Genomic DNA, 15,000 nt, shown 5'->3' with positions numbered 1-15,000 from the left:
TGATTCCTGCATTTTATAGATGGGGTGAGGAAGCAATAGGCCACCAGTCTAATTTACTTATGTACCCCAGGAAAGAGTAAGATAAAGAAAAATTAAGGAAAGTGAATTAGGATTTAGACCTTTTGCAAGAGCAAAACCCTTTAGGTTAGTTATAATAATAATAATAATAATAATAATAATAATAATAATAATAATAATAATAATAATAATAATAATAATAATAATTATTATTATTATTATTATTCTTGAAGACTTACTATATCAATAGTCTAGTTTCTTATCTTTTCCCAGGTCCCTCTTGACAGGTCAACTATGAATGCAAATGTCTTCTTATCTGACATGACAAAAACGAATAAAATATCTTTCTTGGCAGGTCAAAAATGGCGTCAGGTATCTTCTTTCTCGACCGATGAAAAGTAAGGTAAAGTCTACTCTCTCTTGACAGGTCAAGGTGGGCGTCTCTAACGTCAATATCCTGTGGGCGCTGATGGGCGGAGCCAGATTCAACCGAAATGACCCGGAACTGACGTATCTTGTCGATCGACTCAATCAGGTGTTCAGGGCTGGCGAGGTGAGTCGTGTTTGCATCTCTCTCTCTCTCTCTCTCTCTCTCTCTCTCTCTCTCTCTCTCTCTCTCTCTCGCTGCCCCAGCAAGTGGTCTGATTGTCGCCGATGATGAGTGGGCGTTGCAGATTGACGTGGGTAATTATATTGATCTTGACAGCTAATGAGTTTCGACTGATGACTTTTTCAGAGTGGGGTATTGTTTATGTACGTGTGTCTATTTTCCCCTCACCCTGGAAACAGACGGATCTTGATTCTCATTGCTGATTGGTTCCAGAAATGTCAGACGAAGCGGTCAAGAGATTCACCTTCTTCCCTCTGAACCTCCTTCCTCACCAATGTCCCGCACTTCTCTCTCTCTCTCTCTCTCTCTCTCTCATTTCCAGACGTGTTACCGATTGGTTTGTAAGCGTGCTTATGTGCATGATTGTTTAACAAGTGCGATCTGTCGTGGTAAAATAAATTATGAAATCTTCATCTCTTGATGACACAGCGTAATGGAGACGGGGGGAACATTCTAAAATCCATCCGTGATTTATTGTCTTAACCCACTACTTTGTACCTGTAACAAATGTACTTCATTCAGCTTCTCACAGCACTTCATCCCTGTAGACGATTCATAGGCAGCCATCAATATTCCAGATTCCCTCGTCTTAGATTCCCTTTTCCACCGAATTAAGCACTCTCCTGTACTCTAAAACATGTTTTGTTTTAATCGTTAAAATGTTTAATTGTTCCATAGCATCCTTCACATTACCCCTCTGTTGATTTTTAGTTTTCTGTAAAAGAAAACTATTGTGCCGGCTTTGTCTGTCCGTCCGCACTTTATTCTGAACGCCCTCAGATCTCAAAAACTAATGAGGCTAGAGGGCTGCAAATTGGTATGTTGATCATCCACCCTCCAATCATCAAAGATACCAAATTGCAGCCCTCTAGCCTTAGTAGTTTTTATTTTATTTAAGGTTAATATTAGCTGTAATCGTGCTTCTGGCAACGATATAGGAGAGGCCACCACCAGGCCGTGGTTAAAGTTTCACGTGCCGCGGCTCATACAGCATTATACTGAGACCACCGAAAGATAGCTCTATTTTCGGTGGCCTTGATTATACGATGTACAGAAAACTCGGCTGCGCCGAAGTTTACTTGTTTTTTCGCACATACTCTTCTTACGTTCTTTGCCAACTGTACAAATATGCGCGCACATGAATTGTGTCGTTCAATATCTTTTTTTATTATTAGAGATTCAATATCTTTTTTATTATTAAAGATTCAATATCTTTTTATTATTAGAGATTCAATATCTTTTTTTTATTATTAGAGATTCAATGTCTTTTATTATTAGAGAAAGGCGTAAATTTACGATATATCGACTATTTTATGTACTAATTGCGTCTTTTACGTAAATACTCGGCCGGCAAAGTAGGTTAAACGACTGTTTGATGTTTACATTCCTTAGACGTGGTATAGTCAGAATTGCCAACTCGCCAGGTTTTAGACGAAGAAAAACTATCGTCAATTTACTATTATGTGTTATTTAACGATATAAAAATGATAAATAATGAAGCTTTGTTTCTTATTCTCTTAAACTGTCCTTAGAATCGTCGTATACTTCTCAATGATAACAAGAAATTCTCATTTTTCTGTTGGTATTGTTCACATTTTTTGAACCGGTGCAGTCAGAATTGCCAACTTGCCCGGTTTTGGACGAAGAAAAATCACGTAAATGTATCACTTGATGTACGATTTTTCAAGCTAGAGATAATAAATAATTAAAATTTGTCTTTTATACTTTTACGTGCCAATTGAATCGCTTTATACTTCTCAGTGACAACACACGAATAACTACTGTTTTGTTGGCAGTCCAGAATCTACGTGGCGTCAAGTTGGACAAGGAATTTTTGGTGTGGGTGAAACTGATCGTCACCTGACATTATAAAATCCTAATTAACATTATATTAACTTAAAATATTGACTTGTAATTGAACGTTATTCTTTTAGAAAGCTACTCTAGTTATTCCATTAGATCTGAGTCTCTAGTTTACGAGAAATAAAGAATTTTAACATATATCTGAGACCCTTACTCCCCCGCGTATCAGAATGCTGTCGTCCATCCAACAGATGGCGTTAGCTCCTTCATTTTGAACAAAAATACATCGAATTCCCTCTCTGGAGAAAGGACTAGATAGTGGCCACGTGGTCGCCATATCAATACGCTAATCTTATGATGAAATTGAATTATAATCTTAATTTTCACGCATTTTAATACGTTTTGTGAACTAATGATGGTAAAATATGTTATTTGAAATGTATCTGTCCTTTCAACAATAAATGATCGAATATGTGATTGACATGGCATACCTGAATTTTAGTTTTTAAAATTTATCAACCATTTTATAATATGTAACGATGATATTTCTGTTGATAATTGGTTACTCATATAATCAGCGTGGTAGTATAATCTAGCATGCCATGCAATTGCTCGGTTTTCTGCAATTATCATGAAACTCGTCAATTGTTGCAAACCTATTTAAGCACTGCATTTGCTTCCTACACGCTTTTGCAAGCGTTATGAAAATGATACTGTTTCAGATTCTCAAGCAAGTATAAGGACAAGAGACCTACTCTTATTTATTTCCGTCTTTGCCAAATCTAGATACAACCCCTATTAAACATCAGATCTGGGTATTTTTACAGCCCTTCGTTGGGTCAGCCGGTAGAGCTGCGGACTGTCACTCGACGGGCCGGAGTTCAATTCCCCCGGCCGGCTGATGAAGAGTTAGAGGAATTTATTTCTGGTGATAGAAATTCATTTCTCGCTATAATGTGGTTCGGATCCCACAATAAGCTGTAGGTCCCGTTGCTAAGTAACCAATTGGTTCTTAGCCACGTAAAATAAGTCTAATCCTTCGGGCCAGCCCTAGGAGAGCTGTGAATCAGCTCAGTGGTCTGGTAAAACTAAGGTATACTTAACTTTTTTTGGGGTATTTTTACGGCAATGTGAAGGATGCTATGGATGCATGGTTTGGAAGAAAATGTAAAAGAACAATTAAACGTTTTAATGATTGAAGCAAAATATCTTTTAGAGCACAGGAGAGTGCTTAATTTGGTGTAAAGACGAGTCTGAGACAATGGCATCTGGAATACTGATGGCTGCCTGTTATCTACAGGGATGGAGTACTGCGAGAAGTTAAATGAAGTACATTTGGCATAGGTGCGAAGTAGTGGTGTAAGACAACAAGTCACGGATGGATTTTGGAATGTCCCTCCACCCCCCCGTCTTTATTACGCAATATCATGGAGAGATGATTATTCCATTATTTATGAGTAACATCACAATTACGTCAGAGGCTGCTGCTGGAGTCTCCGGAAATAGCATACGTCCGGTTCTACGAAACAGGTCTATAAGACGTGAACGAAAAAAACCGTGGAAAGGAAACGAAGCCTCATCTGTGCAAGTGACTAGGCAATTACAAGGACCCCTTTGAAAGTATAAAACTACCCTTAATAGCAGGCTGCGCCTTACGTTTGCCCTCAAAATCTGATTAATGGTGATTGTATCCCTAACCTTTCCTTTGACTCACACTCTGATTTCTCCTCTTCATTAACGAGTTTTTAGCAGAGAGATGAATAAAACTCGATTTCCCCAATTATAAGGCTGTTTCTCCATACACCTAGGACCTTTAATCACAGAGTTTTCCCCTGAGGATAATAGGGATGGAGTTTCTCCTATTACAAACTTGCTTTTTTTTCATTTCCTGGTCTGTGATTTTGTAAGACGGTGGTCCTTCAACTTTTTTGGGCTAGGTGTCTATGGGAAGATGGGTGATGAATAAGTAATATATATATATATATATATATATATATATATATATATATATATATATATTATATATATATATATATATATATATATATATATATAATTATGTATATACATATGCTCTTTCATGTAAAATCTATGGTTTTTTTAAATGTTAAAAAAATTGATTTGTGCAAAAATGCGTTTGGGTAGTAGTTTGAAAGTGCAAATATATGCAATGCATTAGTTAGATCTACACCTGGAGTAAGCAATCTGGTCATCAGACAAGGTGGACATAAAAAGACTAGAATCAGTACAGGCAAGAACACCCAAAATTTCTGATTGACAAACTAATTCTGTCAGTCAGTAATTTGGGATGTCAAAGGAGGCTTGAATGCCTCAATTCATAATACCAGCTGAAGTGGTGAATAGCATCGCTAGTGGCTAGTTCAAGAACAGTTTAGACAGAATAGATAGAAGAGTAGCCACCCACATGTGATTTATTTATTATTTACCTTACTTGCTTAAATGTGTCTCCTTTGACAGGTCAGTAAGTCTTTGAGGTGCATCTATAAAGTATATGAACATGAGAATATGTAAATACATGGAATGAACCAGGTGTGAGGATATCAGTATGTTGCAACACCTTACATAATAATCTTCTGTAAAGGAGAAGGATGCTGACACAAACCCCTCTAGGGAGCAGGAACTTTGTGGGATCACCACCTTGAGGGAGAACTAAGTTTGCAGGATCGTCTCTTAAGAGAAGGAAGCTATAGGATCACATCCAGAAAAAGCACAACAAATATATTTGTACTCGCATTAATAATAATAATAATAATATTAATAATAAAAAATAATAATAATAATAATAATAATAATAATAATAATAATAATAATAATAATAATAATAATAATAATAAATATTTACGTGTTCTTTCCCAGGTTGGAGGAAGCATCGTGGAGGTTTTCCCTTTCCTGCGTTACGTGATGCCGAAGACCTCCAGGTTTGGGATTGTCATGGACGGTTTCGAACTCGTGAACAAGTTTATTGAGGTAGGTCCGTGTTTTCTTTTTAATATTACTTTCTTACCTCTGAGATAATGGGTTTCAAAACCTATGTATTCTTGTTTTAGTTGCATATATATATACACACATATAATATATATATATATATATATATATATATATATATATATATATATATATATAATATATATATATATATATATATATATATATATATATATATATATATATATATATATATATATATATATATATATATATATATATATATATATATATATATATATATATATATATATATATATAGAGAGAGAGAGAGAGAGAGAGAGAGAGAGAGAGAGAGAGAGAGAGAGAGAGAGAAATTTATAATTCCAAAATTGGCACCTTGATGACTTATATCATCTCTCATTTCATTTTGGTAGAATTACTAATGGGAAACATAGCCACAATTTCTCTCTCTCTCTCTCCACTTAAATATGTAGTGGCTGAATTCAACACCACACAGAGCATGTAGGTGTGAAAGAGCTAAGGAAATTTCCAAGCAGAAAACTTGTCCAGTGGTCCGTCATAGATTCTGTAACGAATAGCAGCTGTGTCGTCTGCACGCGAGATAAAAAGACAAACGTGATTGTCCTGCAAAATATGAATGACTGAGTGTGGTGAGAGAGAGAGAGAGAGAGAGAGAGAGAGAGAGAGAGAGAGAGAGAGCTTATTCTTTAGAGAGAAGAGTTGGTCAGGCAGACATGCCTGAAGAGAGAGAGCAGAGAGAGAGAGAGAGAGAGAGAGAGAGAGAGAGAGAGAGAGAGAGAGAGAGAGAGAGAGACACTATACCTGAATGGAAGGGTCGGTTAGACAGGCCCTTGAAATGTTCAAAGGTTTATAGACTCAGCAGCCAAGGTACTTGTAACCTTTACATATAGAAGGGAACTTGCATTCTTTAAAGATAGATAGATAGACAGATAGACAGACTGAACCATAAGGGCCCCTTAAAAATCCGTGATGTAGGGTGTGAAGTCAGCAACCCCATCCCATAAAAATTTACATAAAAACGAAATAGTAGGTCCATCACTCACACCTCCCTCCCTCCCTCCCCCGCAACTAAACTTTTATTCCTTTTTTTTTAACGAATAATATTTATAACGGAGCAGAAGAAAAACCTTCCTGTCCGTAACTTTTACGACAAACTTTGCAGTGTGATTGGAATTTTCGTTCGCTCGAAGTGGAAAGTTACATTTTTGGACTCTTTGTTTAATTGACTGACATAATGAACAGAAACCAAAAAACTGCATAAAAACATTAATCGATGATGCCAATCGGAAATGAGATAGTAATTGTATCTTCTAAAAAATATACTTTGACATAAAAAAATTTGATATCAGCAGAAGTATTTTATACTAAGCTCTAAATATTTGATTTTTCGATGTAAATTCTATTTATTACCTAACTGAGAGTTATGAAACAATATTTTCATCAATGAATTTAATAATGCTAATTATTTACAATTTACAGTTCGATGGAGCTGGCCCACTCATTAAGATGATGATTTTATTTACAAAGAATGTAGTAACATCTCAATTTAGCGTACTTCTCTACTTATCAACTACCATATTTTGATCATTTCCTCCTATGCCACCATTTTAGATGTGATAAATTTGTTAAAATATCTCTTGAACTGATTTTAGTTTTCTGTAAAAGAAAACGATTGTGCCGGCTTTGTCTCTCCGTCAGCCCTTTTTCTGTCCGCCCTCAGATCTTAAAAACTGCTAAGGCTAGAGGGCTGCAAATTGGTGTGCTAATCATCCACCCTTCAGTCATCAAACATACCAAATTGCAGCCCTCTAGCCTCTGTGGTTTTTATTTGATTCAAGGTTAAAGTGAGCCATAATCGTGCGTCTGGTAACGATATAGGTTAAAGTTTCATGGACCGCTGCTCATACAGCATTATACCGAGACCACCGAAAGATATCTATTTTCTGTGGCCTTGATTATACGCTGTACAGAAAACTCGATTGCGCTGAAGAAACTTCGGCGCAATTTTTACTTAAGTCTAAAGTACAGGCTAGTTTAGGTTAGGAACTATGTATAATTGCTTTAAAATATCTAGAAAATAATCAAGTGCAGGCTATGGTATAAGGTTTTGGTTATTTATTGGACTTCCTTACTTATTAGAAAGGCCAGACCCCCAGAAGTGTCCGGTAAATTGAGGTGCAACTGTATCCATCAAATCTATATTACGAATATTTCGAAATTTTCAGAAAGCGGTTGAAGAACACAAGAGAACTTTGGACCAGGATAATCCCAGAGACTTCATTGACATATATCTGATTGAGATGCTTAAGAACAACTGCAACAGCAACAATAATAATAATAATAATAACGACAATGAACAAAATTATGATAAAGAAAAGGAATCTCGTGTCACGTTTTCAGGTGAGTTAAGAAAGATTAGTAAAAAATATTAGAAGTTCAGTTTGACATATAACATGATTTTTAATTTTTCTTGATCTTAAGAAAATTGGCAATATTTTTTCATCTTCTCTCTCTCTCTCTCTCTCTCTCTCTCTCTCTCTCTCTCTCTCTCTCTCTCTCTGCTTCCTTTTCCATTTCTCCACTATTCTTAGTAATAAACCTCACCTTTTCTATGTCTTTCTTCGTCAAAATATTTAGCATCCTGGCTAATACTCTCCCACACGTGCTTAAAACCATTCATCCAAACACCACCTGTCACTCCTTATCTCTCTCTCACTGACAGAGAAACAGCTGATCGCCCTCTGCAACGATGTCTTCGCAGCCGGGACGGAGACGGGATCCGCCTCCGTGTCCTTCGCTGTTTTGCTGTCGTGTCTAAATCCTGAAGCGACCAAGAGGCTCCGCGACGAGCTGGATTCTGTCGTGGGCCGAGATCGCCTGCCATCTGTCGACGACAGACCGAAGTAAGTTTTCGATTCAGTGGTTCTGTTTTTATTTTCTGTAAAAGAAGACTGTTGTGCCGGCTTTGTCCGACCGCTCCGCGCTTTTTCTGTCCGCACTTTTTTCTGTCTGCAGTTTTTTCTGTCCGCACTTTTTTCTGTCCGTACTTTTTTCTGTCTGCACTTTTTCTGTCAGCACTTTTTCCTGTCCGCACTTTTTTCTGTCCGTACTTTTTTCTGTCTGCACTTTTTCTGTCAGCACTTTTTCTGTCCGCACTTTTTTCTGTCCGTACTTTTTTCTGTCTGCACTTTTTCTGTCAGCACTTTTTCCTGTCCGCACTTTTTTCTGTCTGCAGTTTTTTCTGTCCGCACTTTTTTCTGTCAGCACTTTTTCTGTCTGCACTTTTTTCTGTCCGCACTTTTTTCTGTCTGCAGTTTTTTCTGTCCGCACTTTTTTCTGTCCGCACTTTTTTCTGTCCGCACTTTTTCTGTCCGCACTTTTTTCTGTCTACACTTTTTTCTGTCCGCACTTTTTCTGTCCGCACTTTTTTCTGTCCGCACTTTTTTATGTCCGCACTTTTTCTGTCCGAACTTTTTCTGTTCGCACTTTTTTCTGTCCTTACTTTTTCTGTCCGCACTTTTTTCTGTCCGCACTTTTTTCTGTCCGCACTTTTTCTGTCCGCCCTCAATCTTAAAAACTACTGAGGATAGAGGTCTGCAAACTGGTATGCTGATCATCCACCCTCCAATCATCAAACATAACAAATTACAGCCCTCTAGCCCCAGCAGTTTCTATTTTATTTACGGTTAAAATTAGCCATAATCGTGCGTCTGGCAACGATATATGATAGGCCACCACCGGGCCGTGGTTAAAGTTTCATGGGCCGTAGCTCATACAGCATTATACCGAGATCACCGAAAGATAGATCTGTTTTCGGTGGCCTTGACTAAACACTGTACAGAAAACTCAATTGCGCCGAAGGAACTTCGGAGCATTATTTACTTTTTTTATTTCTAAAGTTGTCAGAGTTTGGGAAAACAGAAGAAGGTAGAGAAAAGAAGTCTGTTCTTTGATCTAACACGCTGTCAGAGCTGGGAAAACGAGAGAAGGTAGAACGTTCCGAACGTAGGTATTTGAGGACGAAGGGATAATGTGCGATTTTTTTTTCTTAATTTTATTTTTATACGTATTTCAAATTATACTTAATATCATATGATGCTGTAAGAGTTGGGGAAAACAGGAGACGGTAGAACATTCCGAACGAAGGCATTAGAGGCCCTAGGGGATATGAATGAATTTTATTGGCTTTTAATTTTAGATTTGGTTAAAATCGTATTTAATATGTGATGTCGGGGGAAAGGCTAACTCAGGTTAGCATTTTACTTTAATATTTGATTCTATCTGTTAGAGAAAAATAATTAATTCTAGTAAGGGGAAAAAATCTGTTATTATTTTGACATAAACGTAGAAATGTGTCTTGAGAGCCAGCTATAATACGTGAAAATTTCACGTATTATAGCTGGAACCCCTTTCGTTCCTTTTACTGTACCTCCGTTCTCACTCTCTTTCTTCCATCTTACTCTCCACTCTCTACTATCAACTGATTCATAGTGCAACTGTGAAGATTTCCTCCTTTTACACCTTTCAAACCTTTTACTGTCAATTTCCATTTCAGAATTGAATGACCTCATATGTCCCAGTGCTTGGCCTTTGGCCTAAATTCTACATTCAATTCAATTCAATTCAATTCATCAGAATGCATGGAAGTGAAAAACTCATCATATTTTGTTATTGAAATTACATAAGATCATCTTTTGTCATTTAATTCTGTAAGCTGATAAATACCTCGCGTTGTTTTAGAACAGTGGTTCTTAACCTGGGGTACCTGTACCCACAAAGGCACGAAACCTTAAATCTGGGGTTACGAGACAATAACCAGCAAGGTTTGTATCACTAATCCTATCACTAATCCTTTTCATATGTTTGTATTATATTTATATTGGATGGGGGTACGAGAAAATTTTCATAAGATATTAAAGGGTACGGGCACTGAGAAAAGTCAAGACCCACTGTTTTGAGGGTATAGTTGAAGATATAATTACTGTAGATAAACTCGCGTTGTTTTAGAGTATAGCTGAAGATCTAATTACTATTGATAAACTTTTTTTTTATTAATTTTTTTGCTAAATATAATATAAAATCAGCTTATCTAATTTAATGGTGATGGTAAACATGGCATACGCGGAAATTTACTTTATAACCAAATTAAAGGGAATAACTTTTTTTAATTTCATTTTTAATTTACTTTAAAACCAATCTTAAATGTATAATTTTTAAAACATTTTATTTGTCTAGCACCTCGAGAAGATCCTCAATTTCCAGATTCAGATAAACAGTTTTAATCATTTTATTGATCTACCATCTCGAGAAGATCCCCAGTTTTATCAGCAAATCAACCATTTTATCAGGCTCCTAAAAACTCGAGTTCTTTCTGTATCTAACAAACATCTCTCTCAAGATATGAGTAAAAATCTGATTGTTTTATTGACATTTAAAAAAAAGATATTATTCTTTTAAAGTGAAGATTAAAAACGAACTCTCCTCCTCACACATGGATAAATATTTCTGTTCTTTTGTGCTGGGAAATAAAATTCTCCGTCGAGTATATAAAGAAAAACTGTTTTTCATTTAAGATAAAAATCTGATACTTTTAGATACAGTCAGTTAAAGGCGAGGGTCTGTTGTCGAGATGAAAATTAAAAAGATACACACCATATATATATCTATACACACACATATACATATATATATAAATATATATATATATATATATATATATATATATATATATATATATATATATATATATATATATATATGAAATATAAAAACACCGTATCGTGATTCTCAGTCGTCTACAAAAAGGATCCCCAGTAATACTCTTGATTAAAAAGACAAAATGCATTTGTATATTTTTCTACAAATACATCTCGTCTTTCTAATCAAGATTATTACTGTGGATCCCACTGTAAATATATAGATATACATGTATGCATACATGTATATATATATACATACACATACATATATTATGTATATATATACATATGTGTATAATTATATATATATAAAGACAATAGACAACTACCCTTAAAAGAGGTGGTACCTGAGTTTGCTGACCTTCCCCTTAGCGAATCTAACGCAAAACAGTCAAATAACCACTAGGTACTGAATTCAAGACTAAGGTCAACATAGGGACTATGGATTATGAGCAGACACTGCCCAATCACTCCCCGCCCATTCTCGAGCAGGAAATAAATATAATATATATATATATATATATATATATATATATATATATATATATATATATGTATGTATGTATATATATGAACATATACACACACACACACACACACAAATATATATATATATATATATATATATATATATATATATAATATTACTCTGAATCATTTCTTTCAGCCTGGTGTACACAGAGGCCTTCCTATCCGAAGTCTTTCGATTCAGGGGCGTTGCACCATTCACTGTACCTCACAGTGCCCAGAGGGACACCACACTTCAGGTTAGTTCACTGTCATGTCGTTGAAATCCACAACAGATTTCTTTGTAAAAAAAAGGCTTTCGGTGGTGAACAAATGATGGCTTTATTTCCTTTCTCTCTGTCTGTCTGTCTCGTGAGACTATGTATACATACACTCATATATATATATATATATATATATATATATATATATATATATATATATATATATATATATATATATATATATATAATATATATATATATATATATATAATATATATATATATATATATATATATATACATATATATGTATATATAAATATAAATATATATATATATATATATATATATATATATATATATATATATATATATATATTAGAATTGTAGGCTAATTCAGCAAAATAACATACAAACCAGTTATTTGTAGTATGAACATATCAAAAAGTTCAACTTAGTATTTAAAATATTTACTAAATTTGCTAAATAAATACTTATTAGTTCCAGCAGATAAATAAATATTTATTTATATACTGACTTATTTTTTTATTTATTTACCTTCTGTGTTCCCAGGGCTACAATATCCCAGCCAAGACGATGGTGCTAAACAACCTGTACAGCATCCTGATGGACAAGGAGTACTGGGGTGACCCAGAGAACTTCCGGCCGGAGAGATTCATCAACCCAGATGGCACCTTGAGGAAAGACGAGCGTCTCATCATCTTCGGCAAAGGTCACTCTTCAAGGGAGTTTTTTAATCATTTCTTTTAACCTTTTATATAAAGTTGAGTAGTAGAGTCAGCTGGTCTGTGTCAGTGGATGATGAATGGTTGGGAGGAATGTGTGGAGGGATCGATTCCTTATTTGGCAGTGGGATGGAGGGGGTAAGATGGTTGTGTGTATGTATATATGATTTGTGTGTATGTGGTTGTGAGAGATATTTCACGTATGTACTTGTTTAATGAGATTATGGAATTATACACACTAATGCACACAGTCACACACACATATGTATATATACACACATATATATGTATACACAAACTCACACACACACATATATATATATATATATATATATATGTACCGATATACTGGTAACTTAAAAACGACAGGTATCCAACAAAAACATCGACATGAATCATTTAATTCTTCTCAATCCCAATAACTGATGTTTTATTTTTATTTGCCCCTCGTCTTTGCTTACTCTTGACAAAATAATCCAGAAAATAACCTGGACTAACATTTGTCTATTTTTAAAGGCCCTCAATTTCCGCCCTGCAGGACGCCGCGTGTGCCTTGGGGAGTCCCTGGCAAGGATGACCCTCTTCCTGCTCTTCACCTCCTTGATGCAGAAGTTCGACTTCGAGCTGGATCCTTCCGTTCCTGTGGAGGATACGGAGGGCATCGCAGGATTCACCCTAGGACCTCCTCCCTTCCAAGTCTTAGCCACGAGTCGATTTTGAAGGAATTAAGGGAATGCATTTTTGGTAGAGGAGCATTTCTGTAAATTTAAGGGTATGGCTTAGAGAGAGAGAGAGAGAGAGAGAGAGAGAGAGAGAGAGAGAGAGAGAGAGAGAGAGAGAGAGAGAGAGAGAGAGAGAATGTTTAAAGATATTAATTTCCCAGACTTTATCATGATGCAGTTTCTAGCCTGGATAACAAACACACACAGAAAGAGAGAGAGAGAGAGAGAGAGAGAGAGAGAGAGAGAGAGAGAGAGAGAGAGAGAGAGAGAGAGAGTAGTATAAAATGTATAATATTAGTATAAGAGTGAAAAGTATTGAAATATCGAGACTCAAACATTTATTTTTTCCTTTGTACATATGAAAGGAATGCATTTTTGGTACAGGAGAGAGAGAGAGAGAGAGAGAGAGAGAGAGAGAGAGAGAGAGAGAGAGAGAGAGAGAGAGAGAGCCCAACAAATGTTTTTTTCCTTGTGCAATCAGATCGAAGGTTATAATGATGGTAAAATCAGATGTTATATTCGGAATGCCTTACACCTCAAAGTCTCATGAAACTGACTTCCACATTTTCGAGTTATCAGATTCTGATATCTGTGTACTTCCTAAATATATGAATTGCTAAAATATATTTATTATGATACTCAATACTTTTGTTTATTTTCTCTCTCTCTCTCTCTCTCTCTCTCTCTCTCTCTCTCTCTCTCTCTCTGCCTATCTTTTCCTTTTCATTCCCTATTACCCTATTTTTTTCTCTTCAAGAATCAGCCATATTCAGCTGTGAATTACAAAATACCTGTCTTTCAAATTTCTCCCGTGTGTGTCCGTATGTCTTTCTGTTTGTGTGTTTGTTTGTCTGTCTGTCTGTCTGTCTGTCTGTCTCTCACTCTGTCTCTCTGTGCGTCCGTCCGTGCGTCTGTCTGTCCATCTGTCTGTCTATCTGTTTGTCTGTTTTTCTGTTTTTGTCTGTCTGTCTTCTTGTCTGTCAATCAGTCAGTCTGGCCGCCAGTTTGCTTTTCTGTCTGTCTGTCCATCGATCTGTCTGTCTGTCTGTCTGGCTTTCTGTCTGTCTGTCTGACTGTCTGTCTGTCTGTCCATCGATCTGTCTGTCTGTCTGTCTGTCTGTCTGTCTGTCTGTCTGACTGTCTGTCCATCGATCTGTCTGTCTGTCTGTCCATCGATCCGTCTGTCTGTCTGTCTCTCACTCTGTCTGTCTGTGCATCTGTCTGTGCGTCCGTCCGTGCGTCTGTCTGTCTATCTGTTTTTTGTCTGTCTGTCTTCTTGTCTGTCAATCAGTCAGTCTGGCCGCCAGTTTGCTTTTCTGTCTGTCTGTCCATCGATCTGTCTGTCTGTCTGTCTGTCTGGCTTTCTGTTTTTGTCTGTCTGTCTTCTTGACTGTCTGACAGTTTGCTTTTCTGTCTGTCAGTCTGTCTTTTTGCCTACCTGTCTTGTTTTCTGTCTGTCTGTCTGTCAGTCTGTGTCTCAGCCTCCCGCTTATTACTGGCTAACTTCGACTTCTGCTCTCCCTCGCAATTCCAGTATACTTCAGCAACAACTCTAACAAGTTGGTTAACTCTTTCGCAATTCGGAGACAAAAAAAAAAAAAGGAAAAAAGAAGGAATAAGAATTTCCAGCGAAATTCACTTTTCGTTTCTTGGTTTTCTTTTTTCTGGAAAGAACTAATTC

The 15,000-nt window shown here is 36.2% G+C and overlaps 2 protein-coding genes across 3 annotated transcripts in view; one reads left to right on the top strand and one right to left on the bottom strand.

Annotated features, from left to right (window-relative positions):
- Positions 1-13,317, top strand: part of LOC136849446 (uncharacterized) — a 56,858-nt gene extending 43,541 nt beyond the window's left edge. The window contains exons 26-32 of the mRNA XM_067122797.1: positions 446-571; positions 5,309-5,419; positions 7,648-7,822; positions 8,145-8,325; positions 11,789-11,888; positions 12,425-12,584; positions 13,136-13,317. Of these exons, the coding sequence (XP_066978898.1) occupies positions 446-571; positions 5,309-5,419; positions 7,648-7,822; positions 8,145-8,325; positions 11,789-11,888; positions 12,425-12,584; positions 13,136-13,317 (1,035 nt within the window). The remainder of the gene's footprint in view (positions 1-445; positions 572-5,308; positions 5,420-7,647; positions 7,823-8,144; positions 8,326-11,788; positions 11,889-12,424; positions 12,585-13,135) is intronic.
- Positions 1-15,000, bottom strand: part of LOC136849927 (ketohexokinase-like) — a 324,411-nt gene that overhangs the window by 124,435 nt on the left and 184,976 nt on the right. The gene's annotated exons all lie outside the window — the stretch shown is intronic.

The sequence above is a fragment of the Macrobrachium rosenbergii genome, chromosome 21, assembly GCF_040412425.1.
Source record: "Macrobrachium rosenbergii isolate ZJJX-2024 chromosome 21, ASM4041242v1, whole genome shotgun sequence".
Classification (NCBI taxonomy): Eukaryota; Metazoa; Arthropoda; class Malacostraca; order Decapoda; family Palaemonidae; genus Macrobrachium; species Macrobrachium rosenbergii.
The sequence above is the reverse complement of the archived record's forward strand: the minus strand, read 5'-3'. Positions and strand labels throughout refer to the sequence as shown.